Source organism: Micropterus salmoides, unplaced genomic scaffold, assembly GCF_014851395.1.
Source record: "Micropterus salmoides isolate LMB-PRFRI ecotype aquatic unplaced genomic scaffold, ASM1485139v1 Ms_hic_scaffold_8, whole genome shotgun sequence".
Classification (NCBI taxonomy): domain Eukaryota; kingdom Metazoa; phylum Chordata; class Actinopteri; order Centrarchiformes; family Centrarchidae; genus Micropterus; species Micropterus salmoides.
In genome coordinates, this window is record NW_024044570.1 from 22,893,394 (window position 1) to 22,915,203 (window position 21,810).

Consider the following 21,810-nt stretch of genomic DNA (forward strand, 5'->3'; position numbering starts at 1 on the left):
AGAGAGCTGTCTATGGGAGAAAAGCAAGCCATTGTCAAGCTGAGAAAAGAAGGACAATCGACCAGAGCCATTGGACAAACATTGGGCATAGCAAGCACAAAAATTTGTAACGTCCTGAAAAAAAACAGGTCAGCCAAGGAAAACAACAATAGTTGATGACAGAAATATCGTGAAAGCTGTGAAGAAAACCACCAAAACATCAGTAAGTGACATCACCAACAACCTCCACAGTGCAGGGGTGAAGGTATCACAATCCACTGTTCGAAGAAGACTCAGAGAGCAGAAATATAGAGGCCACACCACAAGATGCAAACCACTCATCAGCTGTAAGAATCGAAAGGCGCGCATGGCTGCTTCTGGAAGAGGCTCATTAATATTTATTGATGATGCAACTGATGATGGTAGCAGCAGAATGAATTCAGAAGTGTACAGAAACATTTTCTCAATTTACAGAGAAATGCATTGAAACTAATCGGGAGGAAGTTTATCATGCAGCAGGACAATGACCCATAGCACACTGCCGACAATGTCAATGTCAATGTCAATTTTATTTCTAAAAGGCGGGATACACACTGGACAGGTCGCCAGTCCATCGCAGGGCCACACACATACAAACAACCACTCACACAATTTAAATGCACCACAACCTTTTTGCTGGATAGCAAAAGTGCTAACCACTGCAGCAGTGTGCCATAAAATTTATTAATTTTTAGAGTAAATGTAACAACACAAAATTAATTAAAATTTTGGCCTGTCAAAAATATTTAGTGACTGCCCTTCTTTTCAATAACTGCCATGAGCCTTCAGTTCATGGAGTCTTTCAGTTTCTTGATCTGTTCACTATCAACTTTCACAGAAGCAGCAACCACAGCCTCCTAAATTCTGTTCAAAGACGTTTATCGTCTTCCCTGACTGTACATCTCGTTTGAGAAAGGCCCACAAGTTCTCAGTAGGATTCAAATCAGGTGAAGATGGGGGCCAGGTCATTACTCGGGCATCTTCGAGGCCCTTGCTGGCTAGCCAAGCAGTGGAGTACTTGGAGGCTTATGATGGATCATTTTCCTGCATAAAGATCATGGCCTTCTTGAAAACTGAGGACTTCTTCCTGTACTACAGCCTGAAGAAAGTATCTTCTAGAAACTGGCAGTAGGTTTGGGAGTTAAGTTTCAGTCCATCTTCAACCTGAAAAGGTCCAACTATCTCATCCTTAATGACAGCAGCCCATACCAGAACCCCTCCTCCACCTTGCTGGTGTCTGAGTCAAAGTGGTGCCGCGTCCATCAGTGATCCAGCCACAGGCCCATCCATCTGATCCATCAAGAGTCACTCTCATTTCATCTGTCAAGAAAAACTTTAAGAAAAATCTGTCTTTTCGGTTATTTCTTTGCCCAATTTTGACGCTTCAACTTGTGAATCTTATTCAGTGGTGGTCGTGTTTCAGCCTTCCTGACCTTGGCCGTGTCTCTGAGCACTTGGCACCTTGTATTTCTGGACACTCCAGGTAGGTTGCAGTTCTGGAATATGGTGGCACTGGAGCATAATGGGTTCCTGGATGCTACATGTTTAATTCTGTTCAAGTCTTTTGCGGTTAAATTGTGATTTTTCTTCTCCTTACGCATTCTGCAGCTAACTATTGGCAACAACACTTTTCATTGTCCGGTGTTCACGACTAAAAAGTTTAGCTGTTTCAAGAGTGTTGTATCCGTCTGGCATTTTACAATTTTACAATGACTTTTCAATATCAGATAAATCTATGTTTTGGCCCATTTTAACTGAGGTAACGAAGCTGCCTAATAATCATGCACACGTTGATGAGGTATCATTCACTTTCGCCACACCCTACCAAATTACACTCACACCTGAAAATGATTAACTCCAATGAGTATTCAAGTTTTTGTGGTTTGGAGTTGGAATGTACATAGAACTAATGATTCATTCAGAATACTTACTTTCCTAATAATTGTGCACGCAGTGTAATTTCGATATCAAAACAAAGAAAAGTCATGCCATGCAGGGTACAATCTACTATACAACATATACACATACAAAACATATACAAATACATTGGGTTATTTTGTAGATTTCAGAACGTGACTAGTGTTTAAGGAAGAGTAGGGTACAGTTTGTCACAAGTGATGTCATTCAATTGCATTATACTTATATTATACTTTTCAGTATAACAATATATAATGACATGGAAACAAGGTCACACGACTTACCTATGCATAAAAACACTGGAACTGGGCTGTAGAAAAATGGCAGCGGGCACTCTGGACTGATGAATCAAAGTTTTACATATTTGGCTGTAGCAGAAGGCAGTTTGTTCGCTGAAGGGCTGGAGAAGAATGAGTGTCTGCAGGCAACATTGAAGCATGATGGAGGTACCTTGCATGTCTGGGGCTGCATTTCTGCCACTGCAGTTGGGGATTTGGTCAGATTTAAAGGTGTCCTCAATGCTGAGAAATACAGGTAGTTACTTATCCATCCAGCAACACCATCAGGGAGGCATCTGATTGGCCCCACATTTATTCTGCAGTCTGACAATGACCCAAAACATACAGTGAAAGTCATTAAGAACTATCTTCAGTGTAAAGAACAAGGAGTCCTGGAAGTGATGGTGTGGCCTTTTTACTTTAGCATTCTTACTTTAAAGCATTTTTCCACGACTCTTGCACTGTACTGTATGGAGGAAGAAATTGTGGATTTTGCATCATTTTTACCCTGTAAAATCCTTTTTAGTGAAGTTTAAAAATGATATTGACAGTATGTGTTTCTTCTGTGATCTCCATGAAGAAACTACAGCTCATTTATTCTGGCATTGTACTTACAGCAAGAAATTGTGGAAAGATGTCTGTAGATTTGTAATTGATAACATTTACTGTAATTTTGGACTACTGTATAAGAATGTAATTTTTGGTTTTATGAATGTTGAAAGTGTTCTTAAAGACAAATCATTTCTGAGTAATCTTATAATGATTTTTCCTAAGTTTATATCCACAAATGTAAAATCGCTAATGCAAAACCGATATTCTCTGTATTTAAGGAAGAAATTAAGTTAAATATTGGAATGATAACCTCATTCCAAAACAAAGAAGCTATTATAACTGTGAAATTATGCACTTTACAAAAAATATTTGTAGAATTACAATACCTGTTTTTATTCTTTATTGCTATTATTTTAATTGATTTATACTCCCCTAGCCAGTTCTTCATTTGAATGTTTTTGAAGCAACAAAAAAAGATATGAGAGAAACCTGCTAGCCTAGCAACGTTAACGCCGGAACAAGATCACTCTGCCAGTATTCACACCACTGAAAGTGAACATGATGTTGTGAAAGGTAAAGGCTTACTCATTATAATACATAGTATGATCCAACTTTTTAAAACATAATTTCTAGATAACACATTATATCAGGCCAATGCAATAAATAAAAATTATAAATAGGCCTCCTCTTTGTGAAACTATTCCACTTTATCCTTTTTATCTGTCACTCCCACTCTCCCTCCCATTTCTGCTCTCACTTCCCACTCTATACTATCAATTGTGATAAAAAACAATTGACCTAAAAAGAAAAAAATGACTGGTCTGACCCAATGATATGTGTTAAGATGCAGAAAATTATCTTGGTAGTGTCTATGATAAACCAATGAAAATTATATGTATACACCCTCAAGGGATGTATAAATTACTTTCCAGCTTATATTTGAAATATCAGTTAGTTAGTAGACAGTGACTACCTACATTAACTTAGCAGAAAATCGTAATAGTGGTTTTGCTGTTATGAAAGTATGTCAGTGTTAAACATCTGTCAGTTGTTATAAGTACGCATCTGCCATCACTAATACACATGCAGTTTTTGCATCATTGCTAGACATTTGAATACTCTTTAGCACAGCTAAAACTAGAAATCAAATTGTAGATATTTAGCTGTCTTCCTCCTCTTCCCTCTTACTGTGTAATTCTTCACCCCTATAAAATCTGCCTTAATCCATCTTTCCAACCAAAGATCCTCTTGTTCACACCACAGCCCACTGCAATTTCAGAAAAGGGTATTCATTTCCTCCTAACACTGTGTTTGAGTCATACATGCTGAATCAGTTCAATCCTTTTGATCTCTCTGTGTCTTGCTTTCTCTTAATGTGAAAACTCATTATACCTCTATCCTGCTGTCATTTATCCAGCCTGTCTATCCAGAGACATGTTTGAAGACAGAAAAAGGCTTTTCTATCTCTTGTCCTCTATAGTGACTTTGGTGGCAGGCTGTCTTGTGCAGAGTGGGATTAGGTGAGCGAGCGAATGGATTGTCCTTAAGACTATGCATTTATTACATGGTACAACCCCATAATCAGACAAGGAGACTTCCTGCTGTATACTCATGGAAATACGAGGCAAGGACTTTTCTTTATGAAGCCTTATCAACACAATAAAACACGTCTCTCTCCCCTTCATACACACAAACACTGTCAGCCCATCAGCCGCGTGCACACACTAACACACAGTGTTGAATATAACCAGAGATAGTGGGAAGCAGTGTCAGACACTAGGGTTCAACCGATCCAGAAACCTCCGAGTCCCTGTTTTCCTGGGCTGACCTCTTGGTACGGTTGGACTGAAGGAAAACATTCTCCAAGATATCAACCATTTATGGCTCCAGATAAAGACTTGTACCGCATGCCACATCTGGCATAATCATATTTATAAAGATAACAAAGATAAGAGGAGGTAAATCAAACTCAGCCTATCTAAGAGCACTTACACTTCTGCTAAGTGAAAATCAAATTGCAGTTTCCTTTCATCATGTGAGAGCTTTCTGGCGCTAACAAATAAGCAGTCTTTCTCCCATGGAATCAGAGTCGGCTTCAGTCCAAACTGGTCGACCTCTCTCAGTCCCTAATGTCTCTGAAAACAAAGGACCATTCTGGCATGTTAAAACTCACAAAGTGTGAACAATAATACACTGCAAGACACACTAATTTCCGTCTCTGATCCATACTGTAAGAACAATACAAACAACTCTTTAAATATGATGTTATCCATACCCAGACGCATATTTACACAGATGGTCCCAATCTGGATTCAATGTGTTGCCATCTGCATTTGCCAAAGAGCATTCCATGATAAGGAAAGAGAAATAGTTGAGGTCAGGTCCTGTGTTCCAGGTATTGACAACCAGTTCAGTGTACTTGCTGCTTGAAAATGTAGCTTAATACATTAAAGGGAAAATTCACTACATTTTATGTCGATGTCCAATCAGTGAGTTTGCCATGCAGTTCTTCCTGTATCCAGTGTTGTCATTTGATGTGACAATGATGTTTTATTACACAACGTGTATGAAACACAAGACATAGTCATACATTCAGGCACTGTGTAACTTATGGATGAAATTATAGTAAAAATAAATGATTCCCCTTTTTGCTGAGGACCCCCTGGAACCTCCTCAAGGACCCCTGGGTGTCCCCGGACACCACACTGAGAACCACTGCTCTAGATGCCGCTCAAAAGCAAAACGTACTTATTCTCTAGCTACATTTCGCTAAGCTAAAGTTTTACTCCTCACTTGGACAGAGGTGTACTGGAGGCCAACAAATTAATAGCTAACGTTACAGAATAGTGTATAATTCTCGTTTAATTTGGCAAGATAGTCTTAAAACTTATAGGAAGGTCCTCCGTAATGCCAGAGCAGCGTACTACTCGTCATTAATAGAGGAAAATAGGAACAACCCCAGGTTTCTTTTCAGCACTGTAGCCAGGCTGACAGAGAGTCACAGCTCTATTGAGCCAAGTATTCCCATAGCTCTCAGTAGTTTCGACTTCATGAGCTTCTTTAATGATAAAATTCTAGCTATTAGAGACAAAATTCACCAAGACCTGCCCTCAACTGGCACCGAATTATCTCTAAACTCAGGAACCTTAGAAACAGCTGTAGAACCAGATATATGTTTAGACTGTTTTGCTTCCCTCAATCTTTACCAACTAACTTCAATAATTTCTTCATCTAAACCATCAACCTGCCTCTTAGACCCCATCCAGACTAGGTTGCTTAAAGATGTTTTACCCTTAGTCAGCACTTCTATGCTAGTTATGATCAATCTATCTCTATCAACAGGCTATGTACCACAGTACTTTAAAGTAGCTGTAATTAAACCTCTTCTGAAAAAGCCCAAACTTGATCCGGATGTTTTAGCCAACTATAGACCTATATCTAACCTTCCATTTCTCTCTAAGGTCCTGGAGAAAGCAGGTGCTAAACAGCTGTGTGACTTTCTACAGAGCAATAGTTTATTTGAGGATTTTCAGTCAGGATTTAGAGCTCATCATAGCACAGAGACAGCACTGGTGAAAATTACTAATGACCTCCTTATTGCATCAGACAAAGGACTTGTCTCTGTACTGGTTTTATTAGATCTTAGTGCTGCATTTGATACCATTGACAATCAGATCCTATTGCAGAGACTGGAACATTTCATTGGCATTAAAGGAACCGCTCTAAGCTGGTTTAAGTCCTATTTATCAGATCGATTTTGTTGTTTGTACATGTTAATGATGAGTCCTCCATGCATGCCAAAGTTAGTCATGGAGTTCCACAAGGATCTGTCCTCGGACCAATCCTCTTCACTTTATATATGCTTCCTTTAGGCAATATTATCAGGAAATATTCCATAAGCTTTCATTGTTATGCAGATGATACTCAGTTATATCTATCGATCAAACCAGATGAAACTCATCAGTTAGCTAAACTTCAAATGTGCCTTCAGGATGTTAAAATCTGGATGACCTGTAATTTTCTAATGTTAAACTCAGATAAAACTGAAGTTATTATTCTGAGGCCTAAGCACCTCCGTGACGCATTATCTAAAGATATACCCTTACCCTTGATGGCATTGCCCTGGCCTCCAGCACCACTGTGAGGAATCTTGGAGTTATCTTTGATCAGGACATGTCGTTTAAGTCTCACATTAAGCAAATTTCAAGGACCGCCTTTTTTCACCTACGTAATATTGCAAAAATCAGGAACATCCTGTCTAAAAATGATGCAGAAAAACTAGTCCATGCATTTGTTACTTCTAGGCTGGATTACTGCAATTCCTTATTATCAGGCTGCTCGAAAAAGGCCATTAAGACTCTTCAGCTGATTCAGAATGCTGCAGCACGTGTTCTGATAGGAACCAGGAAAAGAGATCATATTTCTCCTGTTTTAGCTTCTTTGCATTGGCTTCCAGTAAAATCCAGAATAGAATTTAAAATCATTCTTCTTAACTACAAAGCTCTTAATGGTCAGGCACCATCTTATCTTAAAGAGCTCATAGTACCTTACTACCCCACCAGAGCACTGCGCTCCCAGAATGCAGGGTTACTTGTGGTTCCTAGAGTCTCCAAAAGTAGACTAGGAGCCAAAGCGTTCAGCTATCAAGCTCCTCTCCTGTGGAACCAGGTTCCAGTTTGGGTTCAGGAGGCAGACACCATCTCCATATTTAAGAGTAGGCTTCAGACTTTCCTCTTTGATAAAGCTTATAGTTAGGGCTGGCTCAGGTTAGTCCTGAACCATCCCTTAGTTATGCTACTATAGGCCTAGACTGCCGGGGGTTTTCCTATGATGCACTGAGCTCCTCTCTCCTCTACTTTCTCTCCCTCTGTATGCAACCTCATCCCATTATTGCATGTTACTAACACAACTTCTCCCCTTTCCGGTAGTCTGCTACAACAACTATTGTTACTAGTCCTATTGTTATTATTGTTATTATAATCATTAACATTACGATTGTTATCATTAACACTACTATAAATATCTGTACCGTTTTTCACTTAGTGTATAGCAACATCACCTTTACTGTCTGTACCTGTGTGTGTGTATATTGTGTAGGCTGCCTCCCTCCCCTCTCTCTCCTTCCATCCCTCTCTTTTTCTCTCTGTTCCTCTCCTGTCCTCTCTCTCTCGCTCTCTCTCTCTCTCTCCCTCTCTCTCTTTCACCCCAACCGGTCGAGGCAGATGGCCGCTCCACCCTGAGCCATGGTTCTGCTCGAGGTTTCTGCCTCTTAAAAGGAAGTTTTTCCTTGCCTCTGTCGCCTAGTGCTTGCTCTTGGTGGGAACTGTTGGGCTTCTGTAAATAACATCATAGAGTATGGTCTAGACCTGCTCTTTTATGAAAAGCAACAACTGTTGTTGTGATTTGGCGCTATATAAATAAAATTGAGTTGAATTGAATTGTATAACACTTTCTGGGGTTATGTTGGACTAATGTGAACATTAAGCCTCATTTGAAGCCAGTAGTAGTGGTAATTTATACGCCTACTGTAGTACTAGCTCAACTAGCATTAACTTTATTTTTATACGGCAGTCCGTTCTGCCAGTATGTGTGTGTTGCTGCTGTATTTAAATTTACTTGATAGACATGCCCTGACAGTAATGATACTGTAGCTACATGTGAAAAAGAAATTCAAGAACAATTCAGTTGCTTGGCAACATTGTGCAACTTTGATTAGCAGCCAGCAGCTAGCCAGCTAAGAGCTGCAGTGCCCCGCTGGGTGGGCATGTGCGTCAAAAGCCCACACGGAATGCATCCTGGTACATGTAGGCATTGCCGACACGGCTCCACCACTCCTTTTTTATACAGTCTATGGGCTCCACAAGCAGGTGAACTCAGCTTCCTCTGACAATATAGCACACACTAAGGAATTTATTGCTTCAGTTGACTGCATTTACCATCAACACTGACAGGGCATCCACATAAATGGTGCTTAATTTTCCTTTTAACCCACAAAAGTATTGTACTGTATGAAAGTCTTCCAGGAATCTTTGGAAAGAGGCGGCGTTGATCTTATTAAATTTCCTGCAGCTTACAGTAAACAGTAGGCTTGTAATAACTTGTAATGAAATTTGCATTTCTAATATAATGCATTACAGCCACTTGCTCAAACAGACCACAGTGCTCATTTTATAAATGCCTCTGGTTCAGACACTTAATATCTGCAAGCAACATCTGATGTTTATGGCACTGCGGCTCATAAAACGAACATAATTTCTTGCAACCCACCCACCCATATTAACGCCACAACACACCCACCAAACACTGATAATATCTCCTTCAATTAAATTACATTATGTCTAGTTTGGAAGTTATTAAGAAGGACATGCAAGCCCCCCCCCCCCCCCACTCCCAGGCTGTGCACAGGTAGTGATAAAGAGGGCTACCTTCAGTGAGGCTGAATGGATTAGACCAGTGGTTCTCAATTTGGGGTCTGGGGACCCCCAGGGGTCATTGGGGGTTCCAGGGGGTCCCCAGCAAAAAGGGGAGTGATTTATTTTCAGTATAATTCCATCCATAAGTAACATAGTGACTGAATGCATGACTATTTTGGTCATGGATTTCATACACTTTCTGGAATAAAACATCTAAAAGCCAAAAGCCTATCACATTGTCGACCCCCCTATCAAATGGGGGTCTGTGGTCTACTTTGTGTCAGTTTAGGGGTCCTGACATGAAAAAGTTTAAGAACCACTGAATTAGACTATAACTATTATGAATGAAGGTCTCAGGTTTTGCCTTTAACTGGTTACCTATAAGATTCAATAACAACCTATGAGGGAGGAAAGTGTAAATCCCGAAGGCTAAATCACTTTTTTCTGTAATCTTTAAACTCTTCTTTTATCATATGGTAAGGGGTTATTGAAAAACCTACCACAACGGTTGGCTGGGTCGGATTGGTTTTAGTGCTAATACCAGCGGGCAAATCCAAGTAATCATCATAAAGAGTGAAGCAGAGAAGCCGCAGATCAAAGAGCACAGTCTCGTGAGCCCGTCAAAAGCGGTTACCCCCCCGCACGTCATCACGTCTCAAGTTCACCTTCAGTTCATGGACGTAATGCGCATTTCAATTAACAATGACTGACGCCATTACATTTTCAACTTACCGTCGACGCTAAAAGTAGAAGCATTCAATCGAAGGTCCGAGCGGTCAACTTTTGCAGTTTGTTGTTATCAAACTCTGTGACCAGGAAGCATTTTGTAGCCGTTGTCTGGATGAGTGTGTACCCCTCCTCTCTCTCACATCTGGTCCCTAAACTGCAGGAGTACCTCCCATCCACGCAGCCTCACCGCGTACCCAGTTTTTACTACTTTTTATGGGGAAAGGAATTCCCTGCTGGTTCTAAATGAATTATCGTTCATATCTTTGAAGCTTCAGTTAAAAGAAACTGAATGGGAGGAGCTATTCGTCTATTGCAGACCGCGGTTTCCAGGTGATATATCACCAACATTCAGAGTGTGCACAGCTCTTTAAAACGCCTCGTGATAGTTGATGCAGAAAAGAAAATACCATTCTGCATGCATACAAATATTATTGCAGCATATATAGGATGCAGATATACTGTATTAGGTCCAATTTAACGCTGCCCTTAAATGTAATGTCTTCAGGGAAAGTCCTGCAAATATGCCCATTAGTCATTTTAAAAAATGTGTTTGGTCTTAAGTAACAAGTTGTGATTACCAGTGGTGAAAAGTAGTATGGGTTTTTTTTCCAGTTTGCAAAAGTTTTACTAAGTAGCCTTTTGTAATGTTCTACTACTTAGATGTTAAACGTTATCGTACCTCTACACTACAGTATATTTACATCTGTGTACTACTCCATTACAGTATACAGTCTTTACTGTAGTTTTCATGAGATCAGTAGGTTCATTCATCTTTCCATTCTTAGGGGACTTTCTGGATCACCCCTCATTTATTATCTGTTATATTGTTTGTACTGCTTATTTTTAGATTTACCATAAAAACAGAATATTTACGTAATATATATTAAATAATATGCAAAGCAAAACAAAAAAGGATGATCAAGGAAGATCCGTTTAGCAGCTTGTCATCCTTTACGTAGCAATGACTTTTACTGGCAGTTAAATTATTGACTCTAGCTACAATTTTTGCAGGTTCTACATCCCAAAATCTGACATCCAGCAGACCTAGCCATTTTATGATGCATGTAACAACAGCTGTGGTGCTAAACTTCCCCTGACTCCGGTCCAAGACATGCTGCCGTCCAATTTAAGAATGGAGTCACACATACATTCAGAATCCCCATAATTTAATGTCTACAAAGCTAAATACCCTGTGCTCACATGCAACAGGAAGCACAATCAAAGGACAGGGATGTTTCTTTAGGCAAGGTTTGCAATTCTTTGCAAGTGAACCTTTTGGAATATTCAGCGAGTGAGAAATAAAACACAATGTTTGTAAGCTGCAAACTGTGACATGTGTAATCTGTCCTTTGGCAAGAATATAAATCCTGGCTGTGGGGAGCTTTGTTTTCCCAAGATTAACGATTGCTGATTTATGATCCGGGAGACACATTGCGTTTGGACATTTTTGCTCCAACAAATATGTGCCCTTCATCTTTGGACATACTGAGGTAACTCCTCCAGCCTTGTAAAAAGTTTGAGCAGGGGAAAATATGCAGCCCAAGTAAAAACAGGGCGAGTGACTTGGTTGGTACTTGAGGGTTGCTGCAGGTGCCATCACTGCAGGAGAACACAGAGCTACTGAGAGTGAAGGAAAGGTACACCGCCTGGTCTCTATCCGTCACTCCGCTCCTTCTCCCCACACATGCATTCTGCTTCCAAACAATCTCATTTCTCCATCTATCATTCACTTCTGTTTTCAGCAGGATATCTTAGGGGCAGCATGAGAAAGGGCCCATCACTATGGCAACCACTCCAGCTCCTGGATGGAGCCCAGGGTTGTAAAAGTAAAGAGAAAAAGGCTGCTATGAACAGGGTCCGTTCCCTTCCAAGTCCAAGATTTAATGGAGGGGTCACTGGGGGGAGACAGTTGTCCAAGCCAACATTTGAACACAGCTATGTGAAGATTATGTCAATGGGTTGGAACCACCAGTTTACGCCACTACAATTTAGCCCAGCTTAGTGTATAATTTAAAGGGGAGTTTAAGGACTTTAACATGGCTTCCACTTGAGAAAGAGGAAAACACGAGTTGAGTGGGAGAAGAGGAATACGCATGAGAGCCGGTGAGGGGGTGGGCAAGATAAAAAAGCAGCGCAAAGGGGGACAGAGACAGCAACAACAGCCTGAAAGGAAAAAAGAGGAAGCAGCCAAGACCGTGGATGTTGTTTTATCAAGTTCATTTTGTCGCCTGGTTCTTTCCCCTACTCCAAAATACACTATTACATCACACTGAGCATGGGAAACTTCTCCAAACCAACACAGCCTCAGTGTGTCTCGCTTATGTCCTTTATTGCTGACTGCAGAGATGTTCATCATTACCAAAACATCACTCCAATGCAACACAACAACACGTTCTCTTTCTTTACAGACAGAAAAACACAGCCATGCAATGGGCACAAAGTGGATTTTAAAGAAATGTAATTACAGTTCAGAAAATGTTATAATGAAGCCAGCATATTCATTACAAAAACCATGTTGAGACCAAGTGAAAGCTTATTTTTTCAGTCTATTTTTTTGGGATTGCTGACAATACAGTAGCCTAAGCCTATGGTTATTGAAGTTGACATGATACATATTTCCTTCAAAAATATTAAATAAATTAGCTCTACATGAAACAAGACCTCAAAACCAAACTATCATTTCTTTCTCTCTTCCATTGTCTATGTGTAGCGGATGAAAGCAAAGTCATGTCTTGGAAATCTTTGAAGCCATTTTGACGACCACGGTTGATGGAAAGAGAGAGAAAACAGAAAGAAAACAAAATAAAAACACACTTTTATGGCAACCACAAACATGTTTTATTCACATGAATGTATCTTTCACAGAGACAACACTGAGGGAAATAAACAACTTCAAGCTTTCCATGGTGTAGTACCAGCAACTGGTACTGCACTGGCAACACCTCTTCTATTTCATGGTCTTCTACCTCCAAAATTAAAGCCAAAACTTTCTGCATGTTACAATTAGATAAATCAAACAAACAAACAAACAAACAAAGCTGTGCGGCTAAAGAAATATGAAAACAAGCAAAGTAAAGGAAGGCAGGGCTCACAGCCGGGAGACACAGTATGGACTGAATCATGGAGAGTGACAGCGAACCAAATTAATCCCAACGAAGAGTATGCTGTCCTCAGCTAAATCTACTTTCCACTGCAGTCCACTGTAACAAGAAATGACGAGAAAAGGAGCAAAGTTCTGGTTGTTTGAGGTGGGGTTCAATGGTTTTACAAACCCTCCTGGGAGTTTTGGGGTTAGCTAAGAAGCTTAACACCAAATAACTCCACTATTTTCCAAAGTTGACGTAAACAAGCGTGTGTGCTGATGAGGTGGCAGGGTGATGGTCTGCATAAGCAGCATCCTCCGTGGATAGACTATAATCCCACTGTGTATTCAGGAGTGGGCCAGCTCCTTCTGGTGATGAAAACACCAGAAAGACCACTGTAGATTTTGGAGTATCCAGTTCTCTATGAACATTTTCAGATCTTGACATCTGGTTGGCAATTCATTCAGCAGTTTGCAGGGGAACACAAAACTGAAAAATGCTTCTTCCCTGTGTTTCATCAGTGACCTTCAGTATTTATTTTAAAAAAAGGCTTTCTGACTTGATTACTTGTCAGACTGTGTGCATTTATCAACCTCTGTTCCACTGAGACTCATCAGGCCATGCTGTGGAGCAGAGTTCTGGGCTGTGTCGAATCAGACGGGGTGCTCTCAGGTGGCCACAGAGGTGACAATCTGGACCACCTCACCGTTCTCTCCCTGGATGGCACCCTGGATGGCCTCTTTCACCTCCATGTCCTCCTGCAGGGCCGGGGCCAGCTCGGCAGCCTGGAACACATGAAAGAGAGGACAGTGAAGCATTCGCTAATTACGTAGCGTCCTGTTTCACCTAATCAGTGTAATTTTGAAACTGCTGCAACACAGGTGACATGTGTTTCCTGACAGATGGAGACCAAGCCATAGACCCTATTCCTGTGTCATTGTGGGAGATAACTACAGTGAATGGACCAAAGATTGAAGGAGCAGAGGAATGACGAGAGAGATTAGAAGAGATGTATCAAGAGACAAGAAAGAGCAAGACAGTTGGTGGAAGGGGTTGAGAAAAGAAGCAGAGTGACAGGTGGAGAGAGATTTGACAAGAGATGAGCTATTTGTACTTTAATGCTCTCTGTCTGTCTGCCTATGCTTGATGTCAGATAGAGCGAGGTATTGTGAGGGGAAAAAAGACCTTAAAAGATGAGAGTTTCATGACTCAGTCCTGGATGATGACCATGAAGAGTGACTCACTCCTTCCTCGAATGCGCGCCAAAGGTTTCCTCAAACACACCTGCAGCATTTATTCCTTCCTCCAGCCCAGCATGCTGTCACCAGACAAAAGCATTGAGCGGAGCACAGCTGCACCACACACAATGCAACAACACATGCGGCTGACACACTGTAACCACTTGCAGAAAAGAGGCCAAGTAAAACTCATATGGATCAATGTTTTTCACTAAGCATTTGAAACTCCAGACATGTTGAACTGTCATAGTATGGGGCTTCTTCTCTGTTTGGCAATACTAATGGATATTGTATGGATCAGAAACAGTTTTGACATTTTTGTAAACATGTGCTTAATCCAGGCTGTTGTGCTTTGTTGCGTCAGAATGTAGCCACAGATTCACCGTCACTTGCAGAAATGCCCCATGGAATGTAAAAATATCTCTGTATGTATGTCATCTCCTACTTCATCTTGTTGGTGTAATGGAAAAATATAAAATACAGAGAGGGGAAAAATGCAGAGACAAATAAATACAAAAGGCTAAGTAATTTTTCAAGAACTTGTAAAAATGCTACCATATGTCTGGAAACGGATGAGAGCAATTCTCTCAATTCAACACTTTTCAGAAAAGGGGGAAAAGAACAGCAGTAACCTTCCTCTGAACTTTGAACTGAAAGTGAGCGATGTTTACACTCTTGCACATCAAAACCCAACTGTGATAATAGCCCGCCCTATACTCGACAGGTCTAGCCAATTACCTATGCTGCCACACAGGCTACTTTACAAAATGATTCTTTGTGCCTTTACAATACACTTTCAGTTTTTATTTGCCGTAGTTTATAGGTCAAAGCTTTTCTGTGTGTGTTTAATTGTATGCATTACATATTTGTCCTGTGACTGATTATTGGTTGGATAGATCTAACCTATGCTTCAACATACTGGATGTATCTTAGCATCAACCCGTCACATTAAAATTTTGGGACTGAAGTCTAATGAAAATCTGCTTTTGATAAGTTTAAAGAGATGAGACAAGAAGAAATGAAAAACGCCCTTTTAACCCTTTAAGATTACATCTCCGGTGATACTGTGCATCAATAAACTGTATGCAAAAAAGAAATGCAAAAAATGTCTTTGTATTCTCATCTCAAAATCCTGTAAAACAAAATATGATGTGGGCTTATGTAAGTTTGACAAACCACTTTGGTTAGCTAGCTAGCAATAGCATGGTACATCGGTGTGTGTTTGGATATTGACCACCTCAAACGATGTTCCGTTTCCTGTCTGATTTTCCCTCATATGTACTCCGGCTGCTCTGCATCAAAAGTTGATTTAATAAGGAGTTTTCTGATGGACAGCTTTAAAATAACAGTTAACTGCTGCTAACTGTAGCTGCTGTTAGCTAGTTAGCTCAGTTAGCCGTACAGATCACAGTTCTTTAGCTTTGCTGACTGGCCGGAAGGTGGAGGTTTTCATGCCCGAGACAGGGGACTATTGGCTACTGTAAACGGCAATCGATATTTGCGTATCTCCTCCATAGATAGTGTTTTTACAGGAAACACGTTAATATGGAATCAAATAAGAGTGCTGCAGGAATGAGTCCCAAAACCCAGAATGAAATGCTAACAAGAGGCTAAATAAGACTACTTGTCTGGACATCAAAACATGGAAAAGTGCGAAAACTACAATTTGTATATAGCCTAACATTATCTTTTTACTTCTGGTGATTGTATTTAAGGTTCAAAAATCATAAAAGTGAAAAAATAAGAAGTTTTTTTTAATGATAAAAGTGGAGTTCATTTGTGAGCATTATTTTGCTGAACAAAACGTGTAATTACCATACACTTTTGTTTGCCACTGAGCTTCTTTTCTGCAATAAGCTAAAATCCAATAGAAAAATCCCACTGGCTTTTTTTTTGAGGAGATTTTAAATATTGTTTGATAGACATCACACTGTTAACAAGTGGTTTCATTCTGTCCATGCGCCCTTACTGAACCCAAACTCCACATAACAGAAAGCTGATGACTGATCAGACCTCTGTCAACATTGTTGATTTTAGTCTTGATCTGTGTACAATCAAACATTAGAGAAAAATTAGCTCTTTTTAGACCTAAAAATCCATTCAAATGAATCAGTTGAGTAAACAAACTGATTGTTCGCTGTGCCAAGTAGCATGGACCACAGACCTTAGAATACAGTGCATGTGGCGGCAATCATTTCCTATGCTTGTGAATACACAAATAAATAGTGTTTGAGAGCCTGTCAGTTTGTGTATGATCCACTCCCCAAATTATAAGTATAGGATGCGTTAATCACCTCTATGCTTACAGGGGCCAAGAACCAATTACCTAGAAAACAAAAGGACAGCAAGATAGAGTCTTACTGAGAGGACAAAATTTAAACTAGAAAATCCCAAAACCTGTGACTGGTCATCACATTTGCTCTCTGCATGTGTTACAGGGAGACAAATAAGACCAATCACACTACAGAGTCTGCAGGGAGATTCATATCAGGATAAAACTGGCATTTTGCACAACCATAGATCATTTGAAGTTTTCTGTTGTAAAACAACACAACAAAGACTTGACTCACATCAGGACTAGAGCATACCTATTTTAGCATGGGGCTTGAGGGAAAGAAGCAGTGAGGATAAAATGTGATTTTCAGCAAAAGCCAGTCAGAGAAATGGAAAATTGCTGTTCTTTTATATTACTCGCAAAGTTACACTGACCACTTCAAAGGCCACTGTGCCGTGTACCTGTGCATGATCCTGAATCCACATGTGGCTGTTGCTCCACAAGCTTAATTCTCAAGTTTTCAACTCTTCTCCTTGTAACACTCCATCCACTCCACTTTATAAAGTTAAATTACTGTTTTGGCCAAACACCTGTCACAATGACTGAAAGTCAAATACATTTTATTTAAGCAAAATTATGACAACAGGAGAAAAGCAGACCCATTGTACCTGTAAGTAGTTTAGCTAAATTGCAGAAATTACACTCATTTCTATTTCAACATCATAGTAATTATGAATGAAATATTACAGGATATATTCTGCTTCATTATGAAGCTGATCAAACCATTATAACACAAGAGAATGCAGGTGGCAGCCCCAACAACTAGAAACTTTGGCTGCTAGTCTGCATATAATTTCTCAAAAGAAGGAAAAAATAATAAGAAAAATTACTCTGGGGTAGAAGATTAGGGGTGTGACGAATTCTCATGCCACAAGATCTCACCAGATTAAATTGTGACGAGAATTCTCGTCAGGTAAAAAGCTGTCTCGCGAAACTCACGCAAATTAAAATTTTCCAGATGTTCCAGATGTTTTTATCAATGGTCTAGACAGCTGTGACGAGTGATAATGTAGCAGAAGTTTTGCAACATAAACATCTAAAAACTGAAGCAAAGCCCGCTCTGTTTGGGACTGTGAGCTGCACTGGAAGTTAAAGAGGTGGTATTATGCTCATTTTCAGGTTCAAAATCCTATTTAGGGGTTGTATCAGAACAGGTTTACTTGGTTTAATTTTCAAAAAAAACACCATATTGTTTTGTCATACTGCACATTGCTAAAGGCTTCATTTTAGCTATGGAGTGATAGATCTTGTCTCTAAATGATCTTTGTTGGGAGTTGCACATGCGCAGTTCCTAGTTAAGGACTACTAGCCAATCAGAAGCAGAGAAGGGCAGGTCAGTGCAAGGCCGGTAATAGCCAATCAGAAGCAGAGAAAGGCGTGTCAGTGAAAAGACGGTAAACGGCTTCGATTCAGCTGTAGGCTACATGTTGCCGATCAGGCTGACAATTTGGACTGGAGCAAGAGTTTCAGAGTGGTGAGTTTTTACTGTAACAAAAGTATCTTTCACCCATAAAGTTTTAACTGAGCTCTGTCTCTACATCACAACAGTAACAACTTTCTGTCCACTGACTGCCTGGAGGGTAGCGAGCATTATGACACGTATTTCATTGTGACGTCACAAGAAAGGGAAGTAAAGGCTGGACTACAAACGAGCTGTTTTCAGGCAGTTGAGAGCAGTGTTTTCTGTGGGAGATGGGAACTCCCCTCCCCTTTGGACTTTTTCACTTTGCAAACCTATTACATGCACAAAAAAATATATAACTCAATAAAGGAGAGGGAAAAAGCCAAAAACCAAAATACCACCTCTTTAATGTGTGTGGATTTGTGGTGAGATTTCTGCCGGATCAAAAATGTTTTATTTACTTTCGGTTTCACATGCAGCATGCAGTCCCTAACTGGGTCAGTCGAGCGATCTGATGCAGATAACGTTACTACCAGCAGAACAAAAACGTAATGCACAGCAGAGTATAGGGCAGGTAGACTTCTCTTAAATGATGACGGTAGTCTGGTAATATTTTGCCTTTTTTTCTGGACATGTCAGAGAACACAGATAGCCTACATGGGAGAGATTCTGAATGTGCAGAAAGTTTTGACCATGAGCAAAAAATCTGCTGAAACACAGAAGTTATTAAAGTCCAGGAGTTAAATTAAAATTAAATAATTTATCATTATGGTAAAAAGGTGCCACAGTCACATTTAAAGAGGTTACTTCCCCAAACAAAGACACTAAGGGGAGGGAAGACTAAATCATGAATCTGCAGGGATGATATTAAATAAGTTGATCTACAGGATCTGATTGCAGCACAGAATGAGTGAGAGCTGCACTGACTTAAAATTTGTTTTAAAAAACTATAATAGAATAGAATTATATTCTGTTAAAGATATTGAATTGTCACCTGCCACCTGAATTTTGTGTTTCTCTTTATATAATTAAATCAATCAATAAACCACCATAATCTGGTGCAGAAAATTTCATCAGAATGCAGGAAATAAATCAGAAATACTTTATTGATCCCTGAGGGGAAATTCTGTGTCACAGTTGCACACATTGCACAAAAGGCAAAAGGAATATAATATAGAAAGTTGGTCTATAAAGAAGTATAAAAATAAATATCCGAGTAAAAATATAAGATAAGAAAATATAAAGGAGTGTGGATATGTACAATATTTACATAGTTAAAGGGATTGTTAAGGTAGAATATTTACATAAATAAAGGAATTATTATGGTGAACAGTAATAATGAATAAATAGTAGCAGCACAACTGCAGCAGAGAGTATTGCACATTAAGTATTATTGCACGAAACAGATGACAATGTCTAGTTTAAAACTAACTAAGTGTCCACGTGTTATAGAGTTTGATGGCCAGAGGCAGGAATGACTTCCAGTGGCACTCTGTGGTGCATTTTGGGGGAATAAGCCTCGCAATGAAAGTGTTCCTGTGTCTGAGCAGCACATCATGGAGGGGGTGGGAGGCATTGTCCAAGATGACATGTAGCTTAGACAGCATCCTCTTCTCTGATACCACCGGCAGAGAGTCCAGCTCCACCCCCACAACGTCACTGGCCTTGCGGAGTAGTTTGTAAATAAAGTGTTTAATGCTCAAAATTTTCATATAAATTAGCATTAAAGATTTCTTAAAAATAGTGTTAAAATCTCGTCACATCTCAATCTCATGAACCCAATCTCGAATCTTGTCTCATCTTGTGGGATGACTGTCTCGTCACACCCCTAAAGAAGACATGTGGATTCCTAAAATTGGCCAATATATACTAAAGGACAGAAAAGACGAGTTCTGTTTAAATATAATAATAATTAACCAAAAGGTACAATAAACTAGGCTTTGCTCTGTGAGCTTGGCAGGCTTATGTTAGAGGCCGAGCTTTGTAGGATTCATCAAGTTCATCAGGTTGAATCAAATCCCTTGTTTGTTTGGAATGAATGATGAATTAGCTGTAGATGTAATTTTTGTGGATTTCACATGCACCACAAACAGCTGATGAGGCTTAAGCACTGTGCATTTAGTTCCATTTGACATACTCGACAAACAAAGTCACTAGAAGGAACAAAGGTGGAATATTTACACTTATGGGTTATAACATAACAAATTATCCAGAAGCCTAACATACTTGAGTGAAATTTAAGTCACTTTAAAAGGGAAACATTCAATTGCACATTTACTTAAGAAAAATATACTTCCAAAAAGATACTGCTTCTCCAACTTCCCAGCAGATTTTACAGTGTCTTTGTACAGAATGAATCTCTATCTCTCTCTCTATATCCATCCATCCATCCAGGTGCTGGTCATATAATTAGAATATCATCAAAAAGTTGATTTATTTCAAGTGTGCATTCCTTTTAATTTTGATGATCATAACTGACAACTAATGAAAACCCCAAAATCAGTATCTCAGAAAATTAGAATATTGTGAAAAGGTTCAATATTGAAGACACCTGGTGCCACACTCTAATCAGCTAATTAACTCAAAACACCTGCAAAGGCCTTTAAATGGTCTCTCAGTCTCAGTCTAGTTCTGTAGGTTACACAATCATGGAGAAGACTGCTGACTTGACAGCTTTCCAAAAGACGACCACTGACACCTTGCACAAGGAGGGCAAGACACAAAAGGTCATTGCTAAAGAGGCTGGCTGTTCACAGAGCTCTGTGTCCAAGCACATTAATAGAGAGGCGAAGGGAAGGAAAAGATGTGGTAGAAAAAAAGTGTACAAACAATAGGGATAACCGCACTGTGGAGAGGATTGTGAAACAAAACCCATTCAAAAATGTGGGGGAGATTCACAAAGAGTGGACTGCAGCTGGAGTCAGTGCTTCAAGAACCACCACGCACAGACGTATGGAAGACATGGGTTTCAGCTGTCGCATTCCTTGTGTCAAGACACTCTTGAACAAGACACAGCGTCAGAAGTATCTCACCGGAGCTAAATACAAAAAGGACTGGACTGCTGCTGAGTGGTCCAAAGTTATGTTCTCTGATGAAAGTAAATTTAGCATTTCCTTTGGAAATCAAGGTCCCAGAGTCTGGAGGAAGAGAGGAGAGGCACAGAATCCACGTTGCTTTAAGTCCAGTGTAAAGTTTCCACAGTCAGTGAGGGTTTGGGGTGTCATGTCATCTGCTGGTGTTGGTCCACTGTGTTTTCTGAGGTCCAAGGTCAAAGCAGCCGTCTACCAGGAAGTTTTAGAGCACTTCATGCTTCCTGCTGCCGACCAATTTTATTGAGATGCAGATTTCATTTTCCAACAGGACTTGGCACCTGCACACAGTGCCAAAGCTACCAGTACCTGGTTTAAGGACCATGGTATCCCTGTTCTGAATTGGCCAGCAAACTAGCCTGACCTTAACCCTATAGAAAATCTATGGGTATTGTGAAGAGGAAGATGCGATACGCCAGACCCAACAATGCAGAAGAGCTGAAGGCCACTATCAGAGCAACCTGGGCTCTCATAACACCTGAACAGTGCCACAGACTGATCGACTCCACGCCGCATTGCTGCAGTAATTCAGGCAAAAGGAGCCCCAACTAAGTATTGAGTTCTGTACATGCTCATATTTTTCATGTTCATACTTTTCAGTTGGCCAACATTTCAAAAAATCCTTTTTTTGTATTGGTCTTTTGTATTGGTAATTTTCGGAGATACTGAATTTGGGATTTTCATTAGTTGTCAGTTTTAATCATCACAATTAAATGAAATAAACATTTGAAATATCAGTCTGTGTGTAATGAATTA

The 21,810-nt window shown here is 40.0% G+C and overlaps 2 protein-coding genes across 3 annotated transcripts in view; both read right to left on the reverse strand.

The window, feature by feature from the left end:
- The window catches only part of LOC119893551 (zinc finger protein 469), a 202,108-nt gene extending 191,553 nt beyond the window's left edge, over window positions 1-10,555 (reverse strand). The window contains exon 1 of the mRNA XM_038705779.1: window positions 9,911-10,555. The gene's annotated coding sequence lies outside the window, so the exon portion shown is untranslated. The remainder of the gene's footprint in view (window positions 1-9,910) is intronic.
- A 2,166-nt stretch (window positions 10,556-12,721) lies between these two features.
- LOC119893585 (BTG3 associated nuclear protein) overlaps window positions 12,722-21,810 on the reverse strand; it is a 47,667-nt gene continuing 38,578 nt past the window's right edge. For both annotated transcript variants that reach the window (XM_038705831.1, XM_038705833.1), the window contains exon 13: window positions 12,722-13,775. In XM_038705831.1, the coding sequence (XP_038561759.1) occupies window positions 13,659-13,775 (117 nt within the window). In that variant the 3' untranslated portion in view covers window positions 12,722-13,658. The remainder of the gene's footprint in view (window positions 13,776-21,810) is intronic.